This window comes from Opisthorchis viverrini, assembly GCF_000715545.1.
Source record: "Opisthorchis viverrini unplaced genomic scaffold opera_v5_43, whole genome shotgun sequence".
NCBI lineage: Eukaryota > Metazoa > Platyhelminthes > Trematoda > Opisthorchiida > Opisthorchiidae > Opisthorchis > Opisthorchis viverrini.
In genome coordinates this window covers 984,308-1,011,211 of record NW_008751699.1, presented here as the reverse complement: position 1 = coordinate 1,011,211, position 26,904 = coordinate 984,308, and the positions used below count along the sequence as shown (strand labels likewise).

Sequence of the window (26,904 nt, the reverse complement as noted above, 5' to 3'; positions counted from 1 at the left end):
TACATTCTATTGACTTTCATGGTGAGATGGGGGCGAGATAGACCAAGTGGTTAGGGCACGAATTTACTGACCGGAAGGTCCGTGGTTCGAATCCGACCTCTGCCTCTCGATTTCCCCTGTCTAGGTTTGGGCGACCTGGCAGCATCCCAGCCCTCGTGCTTACTTCACGTGGCATGGCAGCTAGACACCGGAAGGGTGCTACAGCTTTCATGGTGACAATGCCACACTGGAAAGTTCTCCCCTGAAACGAGTGATCTGATTCATTAGGAAGGAGACATCGTCTACTGAGCATTGAATATCATCATTGAAACAACGCACTGTATCACACCATTCTACCCAGCTTAACACTAGTAACTACTCTACTTTCACTCCAGGAATTACTACCAGCACTGAAGTGGGTCCGTGGTGAGGCGTTGTCACAAGATCACTGGATCGAATTGTTCCGCTTGATCGGCTTGCCAAAATCCATTAGACTGGAACAGCTGAATTTTGGTGATTTGCTCAGTGTGAGTAAATCCATCGTGGCGCAGTCAGGGGCTTTGAAGACCCTAACTCAACGGGCTCAGGCGGAAGTTGTGGTACGTGAAGCATTGCAGGAACTGGACGTCTGGGGAGCTGGAGCCACATTTGTGTTAACCGAATACATTGATAGCTCTGGTCAGGTGTTATATTTGGTCAAAGATTGGAAGGACATTGTCAGCCAAGTATGTTTTTTTCTGAACTTTCTTGATAAAAATTTCTTTTGTGTTGTGTACCGTAAAGCAAATTTATTTTAAGCGATCCGTCAGCAAAGGTATTCATTCTTACAAGATACCTTAAAAGGTAAACATACAAATCAAATGCCAAGATAGTATTCACTGAAATTAAGCCCCAAAGGCTTTAATTATCACGGGGACGTATGCCCAAATCATCTGTTTTTCTGCGGTTAATTTGTCCTGCAACCAACAGCACGTTTCCTCGCACTTTTGGTTTGTCCCCACTATTCAGCACATCACTTGATTGTAGACAAGTGTAGTCGGGCACACGGTTCCTTCATTCCATCGTCAACCTGTTCGTTAACAGGAATGCACAACACGGGCAAATCCGGTCCTGGGCCGAGTGCAAGCCACATGTTCATCCTTATCCGGTTCGTATGGAACATATGTATGCATGACTTACTTACAGAAGCTATATAAGTAGACAGATAGAGGTACAAAGGTTCTCTAGTCCCTATCTGTGTGATGGAATACCAGTGTATTCTCATCACAAAATAGTAAACACTAGATGATTGCAAAGCGGAGACCCTAGAGAAAATTAGTGGAAGGTGCTTCAAATAAATGGTTAGTTTAATCAAAAGGTGACTGCGGTTTGTTACTTGTGTTTAGTTATACCCGGAGGACGATGGCAAATCGTGGACTACGCCTACCTAACTAACTTTACGAAAGGCGAAACGGGCATTTCGCTGCTGAAGGTCTGGCAGTGACTTTATGAGTAGTGTGTTCCTTCAGGGATTGTCGGCATGTCTGATAAATAAAGCCGAATGAAAAGTCTGAAAAATCATTAGTACAACGGGCGAACCGAATGGAAATTGAAATTTTTATCTAGATGAATATGATCGTTTTCTTGTGTACTGTCAAAGAAAGGAAAAGTAGCCAATAAGTGGGAAGTGGAGCATCCAGCGGAATCAGTCTTATCGGAAAGCGGTAGATGTCGAACGAAGGAAGACAAAGCAATGTAGCGCGAACAAGAGCAATCACAGCTGTGATTGTACTTACGATCATGTTGGAAAATGTCGGGGAATTAATATGATTGTCTTGTATATGTAGTAAGGAGACCATATAGGTCTTTTTCAGATAAGTACTTTTTCGACAACATTGCTCTGCAAACTCACTAGGGAAACATTTCGCTGCCATCTTTCAACTTCGCGTTGTGGCAAGGAATGCGGATATCCATCAAGAACAAACTATCAGCTAGAGGACACAGCTTCCAGGCATTCTAGAACTTGAGCAATATACAGAAATGTCGGTAGCTAGGGTGCGCTAACTGGTAGTTGATCTGTTGGCCGAGACATCCTTACTGCGCACTGACACTGCCTACACTACTGATGACGAAACGTCCGCGAGCAAATTACCGAGCTTGGGGGAACAGATCAACAGTTAGCTGATCTACGACCAATCAGCAATTGAAATTTCTACGTGCCTTGTCGTTCCAAACTAAGGTCGCTCCGTTGCTCCACGACAATGTTCCTTTGTTTGGTATTGTGAATTTACATACCACGAGCACCGCTACTTAGTGAGCACACCGAAACACTGCTTTTGATGTGAACAGTCGGTGTTGTAGTGACGTGCTGGAGGCCGTCAACTCCACTACCCTGTGCAGTGACTGCTTTCGGGGCTCTTTACGCTTACGAAGGCAACTTCTTGCCCGCCCCAATTTAAACAGATCAAGAACCCAACAGTGAGACCGAAACAAACAATTAAGCTGGTTTGCTAGGCTAATCTAGAAAATATGAACAAGCATGTGAACTAACGTCCGGTCACAGTGACCCTCACCCCGAACACCCCAACTATAAAAGCAATGGAACATCCTTTTAAAGTACTGATATTACATGCGGCTTGATACTAAATACAATTTGTCTATTCAAGGTGATCTGTATAACCAGTTCATTTACCATCCAATCCCTCCTTTTTTTAGGTGGGTGACAATATGGCCCTTCTGGCATCACTTCAAGATTCACCATATTTTGACAGCTTTGCAGACCGTGCCAACGCTTGGGCGCAACGTCTAGCAGACTTGGACCACAGTCTGAATGGTCTACAGGCAGTACAGCGAAGATGGGTATATTTAGAGCCCATCATAGGCAGAGGAGCTCTACCAAAGGAGGCTGCCCGATTCTTGCAGGTCGATGCGGAGTTTCGGAGACTCCTCATGGCCATAAAGGCAGATAACAGAGTGGTCAGTCTGGTGTCTGGACATCGTGCAAATGCGTTGAAAGAGCAACTCACAAATATGCAGGTAATCTTTTGTTCGCTTGGGTACATAGTTCCGAATACGCAGCGACTTTCGTGAACAGACGACAGAAGGAGAACTACGAGCGCATGCTTCTGGCAAAAGGCTGATTTAAGGATTAGTTGTAGGCGGTTGACGGACTTGTAGAATTCGTGCTCACATCATTCTCCTTTGAACAGTCGCCCTGCTGTTCTGGTGCAGTTATTCTGATGAGTCCACACCTAAAGGGGGAAGCACCAGACTTGAGCTTCATTCTTAAGAGCTCATCAACGGTGCATAATTTTGGCTCTACCTGACTGGGAACTCCTGATAGGCGGGTCAATCGATCGACACAACCAGGACAGTTACTGAATCGTAGTTTACATTGTGTCGGGCAACTCAGTCACATCGCTCAATTGCTAACTTGTTGGCCTGTTCATACCTGGTAATTTAGATCTCACCAGGCAGGCAATCTTCAACTAAAGAAAGGTAATCGAACCAGCGATCCGGATTAAATTTGTCATTCAGATCTGATATCCACACGAAGGCAATGATGATTGGACAAAGGTCACCATTCCTTATGTTCACCAGTGTACGATCGCTTTCAAATATGTATATACATCAGAAACAGGTTCGAAATTCCCACCTAAGTTACTATCTTTACGAATTTCGTGAAGCGTAATAGCATGAGCGTGCCTCGCTTGTGATACTTTACTCTTGGAAAGTGGATGGTAGTTTAAGTAGCACACCTTAGATTACTACAAATAAAAAGAAAGGATAATCATTCAGTTGTAACACCCTTTTGGTGCCCAGCTGCCATACCACCGAAGGAAACAATACATCAGAAACAGGTTCGAAATTCCCACCTAAGTTACTATCTTTACGAATTTCGTGAAGCGTAATAGCATGAGCGTGCCTCGCTTGTGATACTTTACTCTTGGAAAGTGGATGGTAGTTTAAGTAGCACACCTTAGATTACTACAAATAAAAAGAAAGGATAATCATTCAGTTGTAACACCCTTTTGGTGCCCAGCTGCCATACCACCTGAAGGAAACATTAGGGCTGAACACTGGTGTTATCGTTGACGGTGACGAAGACGATTTCAACTCAAACTTATTTCTACAGTGGTGAAGTGACAGACGTATCGTTGCTTCCTTTTCCACTTGGGAATAGTGAGAGGAGTCTGCCTTCGATGACTTGAAGCGTTCATCAAATCGATGGTCTTAGAGTATCTAGTTGAAACGAAACGGCATAGGTACAACTTTTCGAGCTAGGAGCTGACAGCCAGCTTGAAGGTGCGTCCCTTTGTGGGTTGAACCTATATTGTCTTAGGTCACCATTTGATACACCCAATCCCCTGTAAACAATAAACCTCATCACTCTTCAGTTCACGATCATTTTTCTTACGTTTTGATCCACATGTAGACATGCGTAAGCTGGTGGCATCTGAGCCTTCGTGCTTGCAACGGCCTGAATGACGAGTATGCATCAATAAACCCATATCTTAAAGTTTCCAACGAATTATTCTCCAAAGCCACAGAACAAACTGTATGCGAATGTCATAATGGCTTCGGTTTCAAAGTGTTTTGTCCCTAACCATGCTATGCTAACTGACCGTGGATACTGAACGACTCCTGTGAGTGTCGATGCTAGACCACTCAGGTGATTACACTAGTGAACTCTGAGGTGAGAGAAGACTTTTACTGCGGAGCCATTTTTTAGGAACTGCCAACTGAACAGTTACAGATTATTGGACAAGGAAGCAAAACTCTCAGATGCATCTTGTTTACAAAAACTGAATATCCATGCTCTCTTTGAACGCGTCTTCCTGAACTTTCCTGGATATTCATTGACTGTTCTCAAGTCCAAGCAAATGCTACAAAGCGGCTCCACAGACTCCGCAATAGAGCTCAGTTTTCAAGAGACACAAAGCGGATTTACAAGAAAACGGACTACTCGCATGCCTCCCCCATCAGTAGTATCACCGTTACACTGATACATGTACCCGAAACCGACGAATTCCGAGTGCAAACCTGCTCTGAATAGTGCTAACCAAGCGCACCGCGTGCTGCGTACTTGCTCACCAAAGTATCTGAGTGCAAGGGAACCTTTTTTCCAAATACCTTGAGTCTGTACACTCGAAATAGTTTAGAAGGATATGGATCGAGACGGTGTTTCTTACAGGGTTAAAAAGGTTTTTTCCCCAGGACAACTTTTTTTTAACTTTTTTCTGTTCATTTAGTAGACATGGTGATAAAAAATTAATTTCATTATTCTTAACCAAGCTCCCTACTTCAATTTCCTAATTTGTAGGATCAGCTGGCCCGTTGCCAGCGGGCTCTCAATGAGTACTTGGAGGAAAAGCGAAGCGTGTTTCCTCGCTTCTACTTCCTCGGTGATGATGACTTGTTGGAAATCCTCGGACAGGCTACTAATCCGTCGGTTGTGCAAACCCATCTTCGTAAGCTTTTCCAGGGTATACATCATGTTCTGTTCGAAGTGGACGGAGACAATCGTAGTAACGGAGCCCAAGTGAAGAAGTTGAAAGCTATGTGTTCTTTGGACGGAGAAGTCGTGTGCCTGCAAAGACCAATTCAGCTTACACCAGAAGTAGAACTTTGGCTTGGCCGATTGGCAACCGGAATGCAAGCCACTCTGAATGAACTTCTCGCACAGTGCTTGGATGCTGGTTCAATCGAAAATAGGCGAAAACATTCGTTGGATCCCAATGCCTATCCGGGTCAGATTTTAACACTAGCTGAAGCTATAAACTTTTCAAGGAATGTGGAAGAAGCACTGAGTTGTGGACGGCTAAGTGTATTGAAAAAAGATCTCCAGGTAAGACACTAGTGTGGTACCAGAGCATTCACACCTGACTTTCACCTTGTATGCTATCATCGGTAGTTTGATGATCTCTACCTACCTTCTACCGTCGCCTCCCCACCCAATCTGCTTACCCAGGGCACGACAAATGCGAAGAATCGACTTCAAGACTGCTTCAGAGTTTGTGTTGAATTATTAACTTTTTGATTCTGTCAGTTTTCGATATATGCAATTTTGCCAAAATTGGGTCGTGAAACATAGTGTTGCATGTGTTTCAGCGCTTCTGACACCAGATGGCAAACCAAACAATCGATTTTTTCCCATCGAAAGCATTTCGATGTAATTAGCTCATCAGTATTTATTCTCAGCGTCCAGCCTCCTTTTATTGGTCTGAATAATTTCTTTTTTGCAATGCAGGCTCAACTGGCTGCGTACACATCCGTGGATCTGAATGCACTGAGGTCCACCGGTGCTTCTGCTGACAACTCACTAGACGACAACACAGTGACACAAACTGGTAACCTTGTGATGGCTGCGAAACTCAGTACCCTTATCCTGGACACTATTCACATGATCGATGTCGCTGATCAACTCATTCAAGCCGGGGCAGCTACCACACGTGACTGGGCTTGGCAACGTCAACTTCGTTTTTATGGGGGCCCTTCTGGTAAATCGTCAAGCGTCTCCGCCCCTCGAGTTTGCATGGTGGATGCCGAATTTGTGTATACTTTCGAGTATCAAGGTAACGCCCGACGACTTGTTCATACTCCTCTGACGGACAAATGCTATCTGACCTTGACTCAGGCTATGCGGATGGGGCTTGGAGGCAATCCATACGGCCCAGCTGGAACCGGAAAAACGGAATCTGTCAAAGCACTTGGCGGACTAATGGGACGTCAGGTAAGGACTGAGAAAGCGACTGGTAATCCCGTAATTCCTGTCGTACCGACAGTTTAAGGAGTGCGCATGATCTCGTTTGCGAAAAAGTTCGAGTCTTCAAGTGACACGTGAACCTCTGTCATGAGTAAAAACTTGCCCGCCTCACCTTTTGTTACACTGACCGACCGTGTTTTTCGTAACAAACAACCATCTCGTGCTCTTCAATCAATTGAAAAACGTTTGGAACCGATTGAGAAGTCATCGTTTCAGAACAGCTTGGTAAACAGTCGGTAGTTTTTATTTGGGCAACGTTTTGCTTTGACACAAAATCTTCATCAGGAAAAGTGAGCAAGTCACCAAATTGGCCAGGTTATAAGACAGACGGGGAACCAATCAGTAAGTCCTCCTCAGATTGTCACACTAGGTCAGTGTGAGTGCCAATTTTAACGGCTCTTGTCAGTTAGTGCGGTTGTCAAAATCTTGTGTTGATGGATTGGGGGAGTTTCGAATTAATTCTCATCGGGTTTGTTTCCTTAATCTTCCACTTCACTGCGCTTCAATGGATGATTTACCGCGGTTACCGCTGATAGATTTCCTTGGTCGTTGTGGGGTTGTGAGTGCTGTGACAATTTAGTTGGGAGAAGGCGGAGGTCAAGTGGAATTCGGATGATGACTACTCCTCCTTCTGATGACCGCACACCAACACGGGTCAGCTCGACTGATCCAAAACCGTTCTCCACATGCTTGCCAGTTCCACGCCTTCTATTCTGTTAACACTGGGATGCCTGGAAATTTCCACCGCCTCGGCTATTAGTCTCTGACGTTGATCGTGGTCCTCGCCTTAAAACCTCAACATTTTCTAAATCTATTTTGTGTCCAGTGTCCAATGCATGCTCCGCAATTGCCGAGTCTTTCAGTAACGCTTGATATTCGTCCGCCTTTCTCGACGACCTGTTTATTTTTTTCCCTTATGCTCTCCGATTCTGATGTGAAGTTCCCTGACTGTCTGTCCTATATAGATCTTAATGCAGTCGTTACACTTGGTTTTGTAGACACAGTCCCTAGTTCTGTTTGGCGGGAGGCGATCCTTCAAATGCACCAGTGCAGAGCGCAGAGTGGCTCACCATAATTTACTAGTAGACTTAATACGTCAAAGTCTAATTGACGCCTCCACTCAATTAGAAGTCGGCGGAAAGCCAACAATTACGCCGAACAGTTGCTCCATAACGCTGTCACCACACGGTTCTTCTCGTTACCACGACTTACTCCGCAAATTTCCGGAGCTCCTAAGGTCCAATTATCATCAGGTGGAACCGACACACCGTGGTTCATCCCATTGACACACGTGGAAATCCCATTTACACACGTCTACTATGATTTCATCCGGAAAGACTAAAAACCGTTTGGAAGAGTAACTAAACGGAAGGGTAACCGTTAGACACTAATATCAGCGCCCGTGTTGACTAGAACACGGAGCCCGGAGTTCCTACCTAAAAGAAGGAGACGGTGAGTGTTGTAATCTTGGTCTGGGACACTACTCGCTTCTAGTGTCCGGCCTGTTGGTTTCCCCGTTGAGATTTAACTGTGGGTGGTGACACCCAAAGGTGCAGTGCATTTCGGAGCAGATCGGTCGAATTGGATATGGCACCAACAGTCACCTGAAGAACGATATACGGAAGTAGGGCAGTGGCTCCCCTGCTGATTCGGAGACGTAAACCGATGACGTGAGGTACGATCGAAAGTAACAGCCGCTATTTGGTTAGCCGGTTCGTCAATTCGGGTGTGAAGGGAGGAAACAGCAGTAGACGTGTAAAGAGAATTACAGTTAGTTGAGCAATGTCGAATTCCTAGGATCCTGTCCGCAATGTTGCCGAGTTGCGTCAATGGGAGTTTGTCGGTATCTGGATGGGTCTTACGTGTGTTCGCAAAGGTTTAGGGAACAGTTGCTTGAATATATCGGTCACACGGTATGCTATAAAGGCGTCGCAACAGTTGAGATGGAGTAGATCCATCGAACGATTCTCCGCTAAGCAGTTTTTCCACTAGTTTATGTTTGACTAAACTACAGCGTTTAATGATGGCGGTACGTAATTGAGTATACGGTTTGGCGCCGTCATGGTCCATTAAGATGTCGCGTAAATCGGTCGCGATTTCGGGAGGTAGTGGTGCAGGCACATGGTAATGCATAGTACGCTTTTGCGCGATTCCGCGAAGGACAAACTGAGTTGGAACCTGCGTGAACCAGATGCGTAGGTTGTGGTGCCAGAATGGTGGAAGATGGGCAGAGGCGACGTCGGTGCCAGAATGGTGGAAGATGGACAGAGGCGACGTTGATGTTGGGTGTTGGTGTGATTGAAGGTGAGTGAATATTTTGTGCTGGAGGAACTGACGTGGTGTAAGTATTACAAATGTTCACCAATTTATTAGTGAACAGGTTGTGATAGCCATCATACAATTCACTAATAACAGTCTTTACTGTGGTTGATAGTAGTTTACAGTAGTGAGTTTCACCATGCATGAAATAAATGCAATATGAAATATGGCGAAAAAAGGCGAACTTATCAGTTGTGAGAGTTCCTTGGTGAAAGTCCGGACGGCAGGAACGTGTTTTCTCCGCAGTATAGCTGCTACACGTGTTCCGTGTCCGTGGACTTGAAGTGTTTGGCTGACCCGTTGCGCGTGAGTGTGTGTGTGTGTGTTGACTGTGTTGTGTGCTTTTTGGTTGGCCCTGTTCTGTCCCTGTATATATCGAGCGTGAAATCACATTGCACTCTTAACGAGTTCAAGGAACCTGTTGCTGACCAAAGGTCGTACTCATTGTCACGATGTTGACTCGTGATTGTGAGGCGGACAAAACAAACTGGGGATCGTAGATGCAGGTGCGAAATAGCTTGGAGGAGTAATTAAACGGAAGGGCAACTGTTACACGCTCACAAATCTGCTTTCCGGACCGTGTGGTTACTGATGCCGATCTTCGCGACGCGTCGTTCTCTGCACATGTACGTTTAGGCCTGGACGCATCCTAACACGCTCCAGTATTTTTTCATCCGTAGACAGTTGCCTACATCCCAAAAGCAGCTGAGTTTTCGTTGCACCCGCTGTATACTAATTTGGGTTGGTTGGATCGACTCATACTCCATTCCTATGCATACTTTTATAGTTGACTGACTACTGCTGAAAAGTGAGCAACACAATTCCGTTGGTCAATCCTACTCGTTGTCATCTTTTGCATGAGCTGTTATCATCAAGTTTGCACGCTTGTTTTCCCTCCTTTTGTGTCCACTGACCAGATATTTTTGTTCGAATGCTGTGCTCACACGACAGTCAGTATAGTATTACAGAACCTAATGAATTAGATGAGGCGTGGTCAGTTAGTGTGCGACACCATCCTTCGTGAAGTCACGTCACTCAGCCCGCTGTGTCCATAAATAATCAAGTAGAAGAATTTCAAGCAGAACGTAAGGTGGATCAACGGAAAGCCCGCTGTGTCCATAAATAATCAAGTAGGAGAATTTCAAGCAGAACGGATATTCGGTGACTTGGCCTACTGGATGGACCCCTAAAAGGGCAAAACTGGTCCTAAGCTGTCGAAGAGTTTTCGACAAACATAAAAGTGGTTTCTTTCAGAAAAATGGCAATGTTAAAAATATGTTGTTAATGTATGTTGTGTCCGACTATCTGAATTCAAGTCTTTGAATTCAAGTCTCTGAATGCCTGACATCGAGTGTTTTATTTCAGGTTTTGGTTTTCAACTGTGATGAGGGCATAGACGTGCGATCAATGGGACGCATTTTGGTCGGAATCGTCAAGTGTGGGGCGTGGGGTTGTTTCGATGAATTCAATCGCCTAGAAGAGGCCGTACTTTCAGCTGTCTCCATGCAAATCCAAGTAAGTCACCTGATCAAGCATCCAATCAGGTTGCGTAGAGCGCCTTCAGAATAAAGTGGACCGAGTCAGTACCAGTCAATTCTAATCGATAGGTATTGTTGTTTTACGTATCATTCGTATTTGTTGGCCATCAGTGTTCTGATGTACCCAGTGTGCTTGCAGGCCAACTAACCTGATCGCCGAATACATGAGTTTTTTTTTCAATATATCTTCATCTAGTAGGATTACATTCAGGTATTTCAGGAATTGTCGGCACTTAACTGTATTCCTTTACATCCACATCCATTAGTAATCAAATTACTTCAACTTTTAAGGGACGTGGCGATAAATTCTGTGTCGAGTACAGTTCATTTTACTGGCATGTGTCCAGCACACCATATTTTCTCTGGAAATGGCTATGGTCATTTTAGGAGGATGGGTTTGCGGAACGTTGTTCAGATAAGTCCCATTAAATTGCTTCTGCTTACAGAGGGTTTGTTAGAAAAGAACAACCGGTTTGTTACCCCTGTTCAGCGCACATTCCCTGTCCCTATTTCCTTATAACAGGTTATCCAAGATGGTCTCCGATCGTCGTCTTCTCACATCACCCTACTGAATAGGAGCATAAGCCTGGATCCCAATTCGGGTCTGTTTATCACTCTGAATCCGGCCGGTAAAGGCTACGGCGGACGGCAAAAGCTACCGGACAATCTTAAACAGCTGTTCCGTCCCGTGGCCATGTCACAACCCGATGTGGATCTAATTGCCGAAATGATCCTATTCTCAGAAGGATTCCGCCATGCTCGGTTATTGGGTCGTAAACTGGTCTCCGTTTTCGCCTTAGCTAGGTTGGTTCAGTATTTTCACGGCTTTCTTTTTCAAGCCCAGTCTGATTTTTTGCATTGGTATCTCAGAAGTTATTGTTTAGAGCGAATCACAGACCTAGGGAGTTTTTACCTGCGCTCTTTCAGGGGCTACATAGGCATTGATGATTCCCGAATCGAACCTTTTTACTTTTCAATTGTGATTTCGTTCTTTGAGTAACCCTGATATATGCTGAAAAGTCCAGAAGCATTGTATAGGTGTTTCATCCTTATTTGAAAACATCAGCACTTCACATCTCACGAAACTCAAGAGGTTTAGAACCCGCAACCCCTCGGCTGATGGTTGAAGCCATTCGACCACGAGTGGCTGATCAGTACTGTGATTAGCTCAGACGGAATACAGCGTCACCTGCCCTTCAGTGACGGAACCCGCATCAAATGGTCGCATGTTAACTCACTCGTCGTGAAGTTAATTCTCAGACAGAAGATCCTGCGCTACTTGAAATTTCTCTATCTACCTGTGAAATCTTAGGAGCCGAAATGCTTACGGGGCATTCATTGACAGAAATTGAATATATGGACGATATTGGTTCATATCCTTCAGAAATGCAAACCATTTTAGATAACCTGCTTCAAAGTGTGGTATGTACTTCACACATGCAAAGTGTAAAGTGCTACTGAGGGGGATGGGTTTGTGGAACGTTGTTCAGATAAGTCCCATTAAGTTGCTTCTGATTACAGAGGGTTTGTTAGACTGGTTTGTTACCCCTGTTCAGCGCACATTCCGGCGAAGCAATAGACGTGGTAGATACATTTGTTTACCTGGGCAGTTTTATGACTTTCGGTAAAGACAAGATTAATTAACCAGTCGGGTTTTGCCAACCTCCGACACCTATAGCGCCGACGCGACTGTCTACTAAGTTCTGAGTATCCAGTTTACGGGTGCGATCCATAATACGTATGGATCAGAACTGCGGTCTTTACACGCAGAAGCTTTACAAAGGCTGACATTCTAGGCCCATCGGTGTCTTCGAAGGAATGGCCAGGTATGGTAGGATGATGAGGTAAACCAGATGGTCACAGGAAGAAGGAACTTTTCCACGATGAATGAGCTACTCAAGCTTCATAAGTCACACCTGTGAGAATAGGTAATTCGAATGCCACAGAACATCTGCCTCGTAGAGCTTTTTTTTCCCCAGCCTTTTGCTAGATGGAAGCAAACAAGAGGTAGGCGGTGTAAGACCTGGTAACGAAGTATGAAAACACTAACCAGTAAACTGAATCGGATCGAAAAGTGCTACCTCCCTGGATAGGGACCCCCCATGGTTAATGACACTGGCAGACATGCCCCAACCACAGTCAGTGGAACTGCTGCATCACAGCTATCACCTTCAATGTGTAACTTCCTAGTTTTCCGAACTAAATAATTATGCCATCGCCATCAGTGTTTGGCTAGATCTCCCCTGCTTTCCCATTTTCTGAGACCGAAACTGTAGCAGCTGGAATTAACTTAACTTGGCACATGGTTTGTAGCTGATAAACTGAACATAACTGAGATGGAAGGTTCACTTATCGTGTGAATTATTCCTCATTCTGGTTACTTATTGGGATCTTTTCCAGATAAGCCCGGCCACCCAAAACAGATTAGAAAAAAGAGGATATGAATTTTGTACTTTTAGTTTTTATTGAAGAGGGTGAAATCGGGACATGTCATTAATAATTTGCATGAAAAGGTCCGCTTTTCGGTACCTTTGCCTCAAAACGAACTCACACAAGTAGCTGTCCACTAGAGGTCGGTATGTGCCGCACTGGCATTTATTCTGCATCTTGTAGACATGCCAAAGAGATTCGATGGCTTGTGTGTGAACTCCAGTCCACAAATTTTCCAGTATGATTAACCGTTTCATGAGTGAATAGTCAACAGCGGTCGTGTGGCTAATAGATAATTCCTCTGAGCAGAATTTGTTTTTGTCAAATTTTGGACCAGCAATAAATGAATAGGAATACTGTCCTAAACTCCATCCTAGACCGTTCCATCCAAGTTCTCTATCGAAGACCGATGTCTTGCCGACACTGTTGGGCATTACATCCCCACCTGTCAGAAACAGTTGAAAGTGTCATTTGGTAGCCATTGCTGCATAAACGTTGCTGATGGGTCACTCCGTGGCTTTGCAAAAAACCTATTGCCGTCTCCTCGTCATGAACGAGAGGTGAAAGCGTCAGAGAGTTCATTAAAGGTTTTAGGTACGACCGGAGAAAATTTTTTGGACAAAATGAGCCCAGGTGTGGATAGGGAATTGTTTTCATCCAAAATAAGTCAAGGTTGTGTGCGTATATTTAATTGGAGCTGGAAAAAAGTGACGTGGCTTAAATTTCCGCACATGCACTTTCTGCATTAGTAGTGGGACTTATCTGGAAAAGATCCACTTGTTGCTCGTGTGAGGACATTCTGGAGTATTCAGCCGATCTTTCTTCCCGTAACTGGGGAAGCAGTTTCGCTGACAAGCTACTGTACTCTGAAAAGAAGCGCCTTTAATCTACTCAGACGTGACGTTTATTCAATACGGTACGGATGTGGTTGGAATGAACCAGACTGGCCTTGAATCTGGCCTCTAACGGCCAAGATTGTAACCACTCACTTGGTAATGAAGTATCTAAATTTTTAAAGCAACCCTTCCAGACGGTCATCCCTTGTATAGTTCCGGTGCATCATTACTGAATTTAAGCTCAGTTTATCAGTTACAAACCACACACCAGTTCTACTTTGCTTCCGGTCAGTTTATCACTTTTTATTCTAAAGATGTATGCAGGATGCTCTACGATGAACCTCGAGGCTAAGCGAACCACCCAAACCCAATCTGTTGCTTTTCATTTCTCCATCAAAGTTACAGTAGAATGTGTAAGATAATTAAATCGGAATCTAGGCACTTAGTTGACAGTTCGATCGCACAAACCCTAGTTGTTTCTCCCTGAACTTGATACTGGTCACAAGAAAAGTCAAAAATGACCAACCAGGAAATCCTAAGCTGTGGTTTGAATGGTCTGGAACTCAGTGTATCACCTGCTTTGGCGACAATCCAAAAAAATTCAACTCGAGTAATGTTAAACTCTAGTAAGAACTTTTGAACTGTATTGGTTACGTAACCAAAACCAGTGTGTTAGTCCGTCTTAGGCTATCATACTTTAGTACCCTATTCCACAGTGCAACAGGTCAAGCTAGTAAACTCATCAGGCCTTTGATCTGTCGGTAGAAATGACAGTTGTAGGGTACATTCCCGCTAACCTAAACGACCCCCTTTGCGGAAGTTTACATTACAAAAACTTCCTAAGACTATGAGCGCGAAGCCATACCTGATTGCCAATTATCAGGTCAGTAAGTTTTCAGGTATCTGTGAGATGCTAACCTAATAAGCAGTCTTTAGGTAGCAATATCAAACTGCTTTTGAGGGTTTGGCAGCCAGTTCAAACCTACCCACAAGGATAAAACGAGATCGAATTCATGTCACTCGATCGAGAATTGCGATGGTACACGGACCTAGTGTTCTTCGACTCACTACATATCGGGTGCACGCAAACACGACTTCCATTATATCGGAAGCTGCAGTATGGCTAATCCCATGCAGTTGGGCGCCCAGTATGATCCCACTAGGCTATCGACTAACGATCCATTATATTCCTCAGCTGCCGCGGCCACTGAATAATTTCCTTCTCGGGAAGGACATAAATCAGGTTTTTCTATAAGCGTTCTTAGATAAGCCGAGTTGACACATGATTGTGTGTGGTTGTAAATTCATGTAGAATCATTAGCGAAAACAGGGGAGATGGAAATCCCAACTCGACCAAAGATCACAGAATCCCTCTTATACAACTATCGTAACACTAGTTCATCCACACAGACAGACGGAAAGCGGAAACGACTTTCAAGAGGGATCATCACGTGAACCCAAACAGAAGAAATAGGCCCTAGGCTGGACCCAAATCCATACAGGTTTCCCCATCGGTCTAACACTTGGTCACCCACCCTAACACACAAAATCCCCCGGCCGAAACCTAACAGAGATTTAGCTTGAATTAGCTGATTGCTCATCCTTCCGCCCCAAATCTCGATGAACCTCGTAACCTAGTCACTTAACCTGACGAAGCTTTTACACAAAATCGGCCGAAACCTAACAGAGATTTAGCTTGAATTAGCTGATTGCTCATCCTTCCGCCCCAAATCTCGATGAACCTCGTAACCAACCTACTTAACCTGACGAAGCTTTTGTGTCTAAAGCCAAACGTTGCTCAACAACAAATCTGCCGATCCTTACCAAACTTTTCCAAAAACGATCAGTTTTTTAATATTCTCTGTATCGCTTGTCCTATTCTACAGGCAACTTTTATCTGTTCAGCAACACTACGATTGGGGTCTAAGAGCACTGAAGACGGTGCTACACAGTGCAGGATGCTTGCTTCACGCGCATCAATCTAATCATCCACATGCAGATCCAACTACTAGAGGTTGTGCAACTGAGAGCAGAATGGTGATCAGGGCAGCCCGTACGAATACTTTGGCGAAACTGACTTGCGCAGACGTAGGACGTTTCGAGGCTTTGCTCCGTGACGTATTTCCCGAACCAGAGTTACACGTCTCGACCCAATCTGTTGCTTTTCATTTCTCCATCAAAGTTACAGTAGAATGTGTAAGATAATTAAATCGGAATCTAGGCACTTAGTTGACAGTTCGATCGCACAAACCCTAGTTGTTTCTCCCTGAACTTGATACTGGTCACAAGAAAAGTCAAAAATGACCAACCAGGAAATCCTAAGCTGTGGTTTGAATGGTCTGGAACTCAGTGTATCACCTGCTTTGGCGACAATCCAAAAAAATTCAACTCGAGTAATGTTAAACTCTAGTAAGAACTTTTGAACTGTATTGGTTACGTAACCAAAACCAGTGTGTTAGTCCGTCTTAGGCTATCATACTTTAGTACCCTATTCCACAGTGCAACAGGTCAAGCTAGTAAACTCATCAGGCCTTTGATCTGTCGGTAGAAATGACAGTTGTAGGGTACATTCCCGCTAACCTAAACGACCCCCTTTGCGGAAGTTTACATTACAAAAACTTCCTAAGACTATGAGCGCGAAGCCATACCTGATTGCCAATTATCAGGTCAGTAAGTTTTCAGGTATCTGTGAGATGCTAACCTAATAAGCAGTCTTTAGGTAGCAATATCAAACTGCTTTTGAGGGTTTGGCAGCCAGTTCAAACCTACCCACAAGGATAAAACGAGATCGAATTCATGTCACTCGATCGAGAATTGCGATGGTACACGGACCTAGTGTTCTTCGACTCACTACATATCGGGTGCACGCAAACACGACTTCCATTATATCGGAAGCTGCAGTATGGCTAATCCCATGCAGTTGGGCGCCCAGTATGATCCCACTAGGCTATCGACTAACGATCCATTATATTCCTCAGCTGCCGCGGCCACTGAATAATTTCCTTCTCGGGAAGGACATAAATCAGGTTTTTCTATAAGCGTTCTTAGATAAGCCGAGTTGACACATGATTGTGTGTGGTTGTAAATTCATGTAGAATCATTAGCGAAAACAGGGGAGATGGAAATCCCAACTCGACCAAAGATCACAGAATCCCTCTTATACAACTATCGTAACACTAGTTCATCCACACAGACAGACGGAAAGCGGAAACGACTTTCAAGAGGGATCATCACGTGAACCCAAACAGAAGAAATAGGCCCTAGGCTGGACGCAAATCCATACAGGTTTCCCCATCGGTCTAACACTTGGTCACCCACCCTAACACACAAAATCCCCCGGCCGAAACCTAACAGAGATTTAGCTTGAATTAGCTGATTGCTCATCCTTCCGCCCCAAATCTCGATGAACCTCGTAACCTAGTCACTTAACCTGACGAAGCTTTTGTGTCTAAAGCGAAACGTTGCTCAACAACAAATCTGCCGATCCTTACCAAACTTTTCCAAAAACGATCAGTTTTTTAATATTCTCTGTATCGCTTGTCCTATTCTACAGGCAACTTTTATCTGTTCAGCAACACTACGATTGGGGTCTAAGAGCACTGAAGACGGTGCTACACAGTGCAGGATGCTTGCTTCACGCGCATCAATCTAATCATCCACATGCAGATCCAACTACTAGAGGTTGTGCAACTGAGAGCAGAATGGTGATCAGGGCAGCCCGTACGAATACTTTGGCGAAACTGACTTGCGCAGACGTAGGACGTTTCGAGGCTTTGCTCCGTGACGTATTTCCCGAACCAGAGTTACACGTCTCGTCCTCAGAAGACCCAGAGCTGACAACACTTACCGAAGCCCTTCATGCAGTTGTCGAAGAAAATCGCATGGTATTGGTGGAACCACAGGTAAGTCATATTTTTCAATCGGGTTAGTAAAAAGTAGTGTGCTTTGAAACGAAACAAATTTTAGTAACCTTGTAAACTGTAAATCGTCCTTGAGTTTTATAACGGCAACAACAGCTACTTCTCTGGATGCTCCACATTACCAAGAAAGCTTGAAAAGCTTCTGTCTATAACCTGCAGCTTTTCTATTTATGGTTTGCTTTGCACACTGAGTGGTCGGTGGCGCATTAAAGGCACCTGTATAGCACAGTACCCTAATCTGTTGAAAAAATGAATTTCCCCAGGAATGGGGATTTTTGTGAACTGGCAGGTTGAAGTTTCTGTCCCCAAATGAATGAGATCGATTATTACCTACTGACTTTCCACTAATCGCGCACTAAATCCTGATCATTCATTCAGAGATTAAGAATCTAACATGTTGGGTGAACTGCATAGGATTGCGAGCACTTCAGAAAATAATCTGTAATTACGAAGTTCGGCTGCTTACCATATGTCGACCATAGAAGTGATCACACCCAGCGTTTGCTCAATTTTCGTTTCATTTTTTCTTTGCAGATTCAAAAGGCCCTGGAAGTTTATGAACAGACAAAACAACGTATGGGCGTTGTTTTAGTTGGTCCTTCCGGTTGTGGAAAGTCCACCATACTGCGTCTGTTACGCATGGCGTTGGCAAAAGTTGGACGTCCCTTGCGTTACCATGTTTTCAATCCAAAAGCAATGCTGCGGGTGCAGCTTCTGGGTCGTATTGATCCGGATACTCGGGAATGGACCGATGGTGTTCTGACCTATAGCGCTCGATGCGTTGTGAAAGAGGACAGTTGTAAGTGCGAATTCAATTTTAAAAAATACCACGTAGGCTACAGAACAGTAGCGAACAGACTTACATACCAACCTGTACCACGGCTATGGTAGCCTTTCAAACTGGGAAGCCCCTACCCCCAGGATCCGAATTCTTTCTGAGGCGGACTTAGTCTCTTGTTCTCAAAACGTTCACTACAAGAAGCATATGGGCATCACCAGGGAGCATCCACTTTCTCGGAGTAAAAAATTGAATGCCTCGGTTGGTTCACAGTTGTGCGTATTGGTACCGTTTACTTAAGTGTTTCCCTATACAAACCTCTTGATAAGATTGTGCAACTCAGCGTACTTAGGAGAAATCTGTTTTCACTCCTGAGCCTTCGTAACCCAGGCGTTCAGCAATAGGGATGCATCCTTTCATGATTTTCAATAATGTGTCAATCCAGTGCATTATCTGGTTTCTCTTATTCACTGGCACGCCGATGACCATACACAAAATCACGGCTTCAGTCACAGTATTAAGAATGTGATTCGGTGTACCTGTCTTTCCCCCCATGAACTCTATGGACACAGTCCATTCACCACCCCATGCGATTTTTTCTTTACCTCAACTCGTCCCTTCACTCCCTAACCTCCGAACCCAGTTTACTTTACCCAACCCAAAACAATCCACCAATGGTATGAAAGCATCTGCTAGTCAACTGGCCATGTAATTTGCCTTGCCTACCAATCGCAGGCCTAGTTATCTCTGGAGTGTGAAGAAAAATCTCAAACCGTCTTTTACTGGAAACACGGTCGGAACGGTTGAACGGTAGAAGCATCGAGGAGATAGGCCTCATGTGCGCGCGTATGGTTACATCAACAGGGGAAGGGTGGACAATGAGTTTCTGCATCCGACAGGATCATGGCAGTCCAGCAAGAGTTCGATTCATGCAGTTCAAAAATAAGCAGATCAACAGGAGGACTACGAGCACCGCTCGTACAATGGTGCTGTGCGTTCAATCCAGATAATGGTCGGACCTGAAATAGGTCATCAAAGACATCGATTGAAACCTTTGCACATCAGACTGAAATTCCACAGCGAGCTTGTGGAGCGAATGTCCTGTTGACGATTTCAGATTTTGCGTGCTTAGTTGTTCATACCTCCATAGCCCTTCATTGCGCGTAAAGACTCATTGATATATTCCCAGTTATTCTTGATCTCATATATTCCAGATGAAATAGCGAGTAATATTGATGGGGTGATTGATGGCGACCCAGCTAGTCTGCTGCACACCAACCTGGAGGAAGCCGTCCGTTTAAAAGGCCTGCACTTAATCCAACCCCAGAAATCTGTTTCAGGCTAATATCCATCGAGCAAAGTGCAACAGTCTACGTGGGCATCCTGGTGACCTTGAACACAGACAACAGTCGGTTAACCGGGCTCCGGCCTGTACACTGCGGTGTCCAAACTAATGAGGGCACATCAGTTCCACTTCCCGTCAATTCATGCCATAAACATGCATCCGCAACGGTCGTTCTCACACCAAAACTCGTTCCGGTGGGTGTGCTGACGACACCTGCGGTCACCATTCGACGAAATCACGTGCTGACCCCGTTGCAAGCGCATGTGATTCCTATGCGTGCACTGCGATAGGCATATTCCATGCACTGCATGAGCTGGGTTAGGTTTGCTCATGACCTGGGAGTACACTCATGGTGATGATGAACTCCATGATCAATAATATGTGACCGAGATAGTTCCGTAATTTACCCACCGCACGAGCATTTTCGGAGTTTTTTTTTTTTGGGGGGGGGGGATTCGGAGTTTTTTTTTTGGGGGGGGGGCAGAAAGTGACCGAAAATATCACGGAAAATGCCACATACCCGTTTTGGCTCTGAGCTGGTTTTCGCTACTGTCCAAGGCAAGGTTAACCCAATTCATAATTTACCTAGTTCAAGTGCACTGAGTGATGACTATCATCCAACTCTCGTGATCACACCAATCATAACTTTTCTCGAGATCCGTTACGTTTCCTTTGCCGAGCCATCACTCAGAATTTGTTAGCCTACTCAAGGAGTCTACTATGCATAAAGGCGTCTACAGCCTCCTTTACCGCAAGCCGTGGTGAGGTACATGCTATTGAATCAGTGAGAATTCGCATTTGATGTTCAATGAAGTGCGCAAACGAAGCTACTGAATGGTTAAATAATTTCGTTCGGGATATTTAGGAAGTCGAAACTCGAATCACTCTGAATGTCAACCTTGTTCAGTGATGCTCTATAGGATATCGTTTTCTCTCACTTTTGTATCTTGCCAGAATATACATCCCACAAACAATTCATTCGATATCTTCAGCTTCAAAACTTATCTCTGTACGTAGCTGGAAAATTCTTTGCAACACGTAGAAATGAAAATTTACTTTCCAAACTCTCTGTCCTCTACAGCCCAATCATGCTGGATTGTTTGCGATGGTGATATCGATCCAGAATGGGTGGAGTCTCTGAATTCCGTGTTGGATGACAACCGTTTGCTGACCCTACCCAACGGAGAGCGCATTCAGTTCGGTCCGAATGTCAACTTTTTGTTCGAAACACACGAACTCACCCAGGCCAGTCCGGCAACAGTGTCCCGTATGGGGGTGGTCTATGTAAGTGAGGAGTCTACAGAACCGCGGGCGCTCGTGGGGGCGTGGCTCGCACAACAGCCAGAGCAGGACCGTGACCAACTCGAGCTTCTCATCAATCAGTCATTCTACACCTGTCTGGACTGGGTTTATCAGAAGGTAACCAAAATGGATGAGAAGCAAGATTGCCTATAAAACTGATGTCTTTCAAGTTCGCTGGTTATCCACTCATTACCCACTAACTGCAACCAAGTCTTCCAACGCACTGAACACCGAAAAAGAATTTCTGATGCGATAATGAAAGTGTACTAAGCAGATTTGCTTGAGGTAGGTGACAGAACTATCCTTAGGAAAACTGCCAGTCGAGTCAAGTCATTGCATCATATACCCCTGTTATTTGTGTTAATAAGCAAGTGAAAATAGCAGATAGTCCTTCTTAGTTGCTAGTTGCTGCATACAAATGTGGGTCACGGTTCAAGTATACTATTGATCATGTGGTGCGAATCACAAAGAAAAAAGCACAGGGGCACATAGGAACTAAACGCATTGCACTCAACGTGTTGAATCGGGGAAGTTCACATCTTAGGCGCAGAGAATTTCAAGTTGTCTCTGTTCCAGCATTTGGTATGGAGAAACCCCGAAAGCGTTCCTGCAACTACTACTCTGGCGGGAATACAAAGTGAATAAAGAACACTATCCAACGGGTTCCCGCTACGGCTAAGGCAAATCCGAATAAATGTGATGTTTTCTGTATAGAAGATTCAGTGTCTGAACCGTGTGTTTGTTGACCAACAAATGTATCTGATAGTATCTCGAGACGGTCACATTAAAGTTTTCATATTAGCCGCAGTAGTCTTGCTGGGAGAGATTCCTTTAAATCCAGCGCAAACAATTCATGACCTCACTGTTTGGAGAGTACTCATAACCACCCCAGACGTGGACAAATACACTCATTTGCATATCAACTGGGTTTTCACGGAAGACTATTGAATCTCTCGTTTATGATATTCTTCAACTGAATGTACTGCGCAAAGGCTACCTCATGTTTGAGTTGGTGCAACATCCGAGATACCTCAGTACATTTTCATAGAAGAAACTACCCACAAGTTTGCTGAAAACTCTTCGACAGCCCATCACCAGTTTCACTCTTCTTGGGGATCATCAGTTAGAGTTCAAGTAGAACCTAAGGTTGACGGAAACTCGGGGACTGCGCCTACCTGATGAGCCCCAAGAAGGGCGAAAGCGGTTTTGGGCGGTCCACGAGTTTTCATCAACTTTTTGAGTAGTTTCCTTTATGAAATTATACTAATCCGAGATACTTCAAACACGCGCAGAAGTGGTTTTCGTGAAGAACTATCTCACTGCGCTCAGTATCACGTTGACGTGACGGAACAATAATACATTGAGTAAGTCACCGGAATAAAAATAGGGTGCTTTGGAGCATTCCGTTCATTCTTATACTGACCCATCCATAGAACCTAGCAGACCCCATTAACTGGCCTGGAGAATAATGGGATGCATACCCGTCAACCAGTTTCACTTTGGTAACCTGGTCGATACCTTGTTGACATTTGCATCTTACAGGTGTGACAATTCTCTTACATTGAAACACACCCATTGTTGGGTCCCTGGCAAGCTATCAAGTGCTCTGAGGCAACAGATTCAACTAATCGTGGAAAAGATGGGTTTCAGACACTTGAGTTTGTTTGCTGTAGTTGGGAGAGGTTGGTGCGGTTACTCTCAAAATGTCTTAATCCAGCTCAACTTAACTCGGATTCCCAACACACATGTTACCGCTTCTAAACACCAAGTAGCTGAACCAAAAGTGATGGAAATAACATGTAGGCTAAATACACTGATTAGTTGATTTCGATTCCAGCCTGCCAGTTTGTTGTACCCAGTGTCGCGTTCAAAAAAGTTGAAAGACAGAACGCCCGTACATCCTGGTGTGCGCTCCTTATGGAATGCCTCCCCAGGTAGGAATTTTTTCCATTGAGTTCCCACAGCGTTTTGTTGGTCGTGGAGAGATGTAAAATAACAATTTGTGGAGAAAGTTAGACTAAAATGCGCTGAGAACACCGTAAGACGGTGTCCTTTTTGTCCTTAACCAGAAGTAATGCGTATCTAGCACATCCCTCCCACGTATGCCACCCAACGCTCTCCGAATCGAAGATGTACTACACGGATGGCTAACATCCTGTAAGGAAACTTATTTTGACTGGGCACTGGTAGTCCAGAGGCTCTACGTTCAAATCATCATCAGACATTAACGCCTCGAGAGCCTTGACTTCCGACATGAAGCATTCAACATACTCACAGGTCCTTCCTCTGATTCATGATCCCGAACGGGGGACACCCATCTCAAGCTCGACTAAAAGCGTTGGTAAGCGGTTTTCCATGAACAAGGGTTTCTGAAGCAACTAAATATTTTTTGCAGAATTTGGTTAAAGCGCCCTTCTGTTCGGCTTCTGAAATCGCAGTGACTTTTCCCCGGTCATGTTGCGAGGTGTATACCCTGTGGAATTCCGCACTCCTAACACTTCAGAAGATGCGCCAAAATTTCAAAACTTTATTTCGCTTGTTTTACACCACAGTCTGATTGAAGGACACTCGAGGTTGATCATTATCCTCGCCATTTATGTTCATGCTCTGTTCAACCGAAAACTATGGCTCAGTGGCACTTCTTATTGTAAGTGAAGGCAATTGATGATGAAAAGATGACGGGAACTTTACGGCTGTTCCATCTTTATTGGAGATCATCAGCAGTGCATCTGTCAGGATAATCAAAGGGAGTTTCAAAACGATAATCTCCCGACTGGCAGTTAAAATAATTGGCCGTTCGACCACGAGAGATTTACCAGCGATGTAACTAACTCGCACTCAGACAGGATATAGCACAACTCACCCCAGACAATTTTACCGAATCTCACGATGTTCCGAAGGATTCTGACGGAAAAATGATTTATTTAAGACGAACCAAAAGAATTTTTAAGGAGTAATATAATGTAGTGACATCTGGTGGATTCCAGTTTCCCGCGATAAAGTGGCTGAGTCAACCACTTGAATGGCGGTACGAGAGAGTGAAAAACGACAACTTGTGGCTTTTAGCTTCACTTGTTAAGAAAACCACACGTTGTTCCTGAGCGCATGTTGACAGCCAACCATTCTTGAAGTATATTACATAGTATCCAGGTATTTTGTTTTCTCTGTAAATACAGTATACCTCTACAATGAATTCACCAACATACTGAGGCTTTTTAGCGTTGGCGAAACTGACAAAATAACATAGACCGCTTACATCAGCTTCGCGACACACAATGACGGTGATCCGCTCCTTTGGTTTCTTCATCACTTGGTTCCTCCCCATAACGATGGAAATCATAGGGAACATCATCAGTAGTGCAGTGCTATGCCAAGTAAACGGAAGGTGCCTTGTGCAACTAACTCGTTCGGTATTGATTGATGGTGTTCCGTCAGATTCGTGTGCCTCTCTGACGCTGTGATCCTTAACTACGATAATGAGCTACCCTGCAGCCTCACTTCAAGATTCCTTTATGCATTGAAACATTCCCTTCACTAAACTTCTTGCACGAAATTTTGTAGCTGCGGTCGAATCTCCACAGCCAAGCCTCACCGTGTGCAACAACTCCTATAAACTTTTTATATTCATACTAGGCAACGAATAACGATTGCTCTTACTTTTCCTGTTTGTTGGGCAAGGTCCCCTTGGGATATCAGACTGGATCTCGAGGGAAACTCATATTACGGGCGTGCATTAGAAGCCATTCTGAGAAGGCGCACAGGCGCGGGAAGGCGAGGATGCCAACATGGGGAATGTCGATATGCCAAGAGTTACTGGATTCTCAATAAGAGTATCATGCGAGCAAGGTGCTCTCCGGGCGAGGTTAACTTAGATATCCACGGAAAAAGCCGGCAATATCCATGAATATAAGTGGTTGATTAACAAAATCACCAACTGATTAACAGAAGTGACAGTATTCTCTTTTCTTACACGAAGTTATCCAGTGTACTGACAACAGAACAGTTGTATAATGAGCTGCAATCGTCTTCTGAGTGGGCGTTGCGACAGAGAGTTGGCAGCCCAAGAAATCTAGATTCCCTTAATACGGTACGCCTGAGTGGCACTACTTCGAATAAGGCCATCAGTGAGAATATTTCAGTTGTCCCAGTACACATACAGGGCTACCTCGCCAGTGTATAGCTAATGTTTTTAAACTATACACACTCACAATAGGAGAGGAGGAGTAGGTTTAGAAACTTCTGGGAAACAAAATAAAGTAGAGTTGACGGAAACCTGAGGAATGAGCCTACCTGGTGCGTTACAAGAAGAGCGAGACCAGCCATGGATTGTCTAACTGTTTTCAATAGTCTCGTGAGTAGTATGCTCCGTCAGGTTAGCTAGGTCTATTGCTGCACTACGTTCCGCCTTTGATCCGAGTGTTCGCCTAGGCCGAGTGAGTAGGCTACAAGTTTGCTCGAGATAAACGAAGAACCAAACAGAAGAATACCCTTCTAATGGCCGTCCAAAGTAGGTTTGTGATGGAGAATGGTCTCAAATTATAAACTGGTGTCGCAAGTCATTTCTAGACATGTCACTATTTTGTCTTGAACTACAAGAAGTTATTAAGACTGGCCCGCCAGAAGACGTGTTTATTCCAGTCAACCAAAACAAATTGCCAGCTATCTTAAGTAGATATACACGTTTCGGAGCAGCTAGCTGAACTCCACTGATCAGCTGAACCTCAACTGAATCACTGGTTTATAATGTTTTACAACCAAAGGTGCTCCACCAAGGCATCAACACGCTTCATTTGGAACTATATTCAACATATCCAAGCATTTTTCTCCACGTAACACTATTCATTAGGTTGACAAAATCTCCTGATAAGCTAAAACCGGCTCCAAACTTTTTGAGATTCATTCATTTGAAGAATGTTATAGCCGAAAGATGGGACTGAGTCTCCTGTTGGCGCGCTCCTACCACGGACTTCAGTGACTCGGTAGATCTAAAATTTCTGATTGAGACTTTGTCCTGTCAATGAAACCACTCTTATCTGAAGAACCGAGAAGCATTGTATGGCTGTTTCATCCTTATTGGGAATCAGCAGCAGTACGCACTTCATGAAACACCAGGAACTTTCGAATTCACGACCTCCCAGCGAGTAGACTGGACAGCTAATCCTCGGTCACGATCAGCTGGTTGGCAGCACTCCTCATCCCTCAATCATGGATTCGAAATCACGTGGCCACGGTTTCTGAGTAATCCCCCCAGTGACGGCTTCTCAGATGAACGTTTCATTCATCTAGTGGAAGTTCTCTTCCTCTGAGCTACCTATGGATCGATAGTGTATTTCTTTCCTACATTTCATTGAGTACTTGCTGCATATTTTATTTGTAGTACGGTGATTGCAGGTTTTCCCTTTTCTTCAGAATGATTTCGTTTTGGAAACCAGCCCAGCGGCAACTGTTTTCAATGGGTTGTCTCATCTTGTTGGAGCAACCACCACAGCACAGTTTGCAGTCGGTATGATACGTGGGTTGGGGGCCAATCTGACGGAAGCTTCTCGAGAAGCACTTGCTCTGCAGGTTTACGAAGCAACTGGAGAGACTCCTCCGGATCCCACACGCCCACTGGACGTTCAGGTATGTTCTAGTTATTAGTTCTATGAAGCATTCTTCTTTTGGGTGTAATGCACTTCATGCGGCACGTGAGCAGAGTGAAAATGAAAGACA

The 26,904-nt window shown here is 44.5% G+C and overlaps 1 protein-coding gene across 1 annotated transcript in view; it reads left to right on the top strand.

Annotated features, from left to right (window-relative positions):
* T265_03154 (hypothetical protein) overlaps positions 1-26,904 on the top strand; it is a gene marked incomplete at both ends in the record, with an annotated part of 84,239 nt that overhangs the window by 23,411 nt on the left and 33,924 nt on the right. The window contains 13 exons of the mRNA XM_009167567.1: positions 375-704; positions 2,674-2,994; positions 4,665-4,943; positions 5,282-5,806; positions 6,122-6,691; positions 10,409-10,558; positions 11,105-11,385; positions 15,734-15,965; positions 17,420-17,749; positions 18,302-18,566; positions 20,972-21,309; positions 22,219-22,338; positions 26,602-26,814. Of these exons, the coding sequence (XP_009165831.1) occupies positions 375-704; positions 2,674-2,994; positions 4,665-4,943; positions 5,282-5,806; positions 6,122-6,691; positions 10,409-10,558; positions 11,105-11,385; positions 15,734-15,965; positions 17,420-17,749; positions 18,302-18,566; positions 20,972-21,309; positions 22,219-22,338; positions 26,602-26,814 (3,954 nt within the window). The remainder of the gene's footprint in view (positions 1-374; positions 705-2,673; positions 2,995-4,664; positions 4,944-5,281; positions 5,807-6,121; positions 6,692-10,408; positions 10,559-11,104; positions 11,386-15,733; positions 15,966-17,419; positions 17,750-18,301; positions 18,567-20,971; positions 21,310-22,218; positions 22,339-26,601; positions 26,815-26,904) is intronic.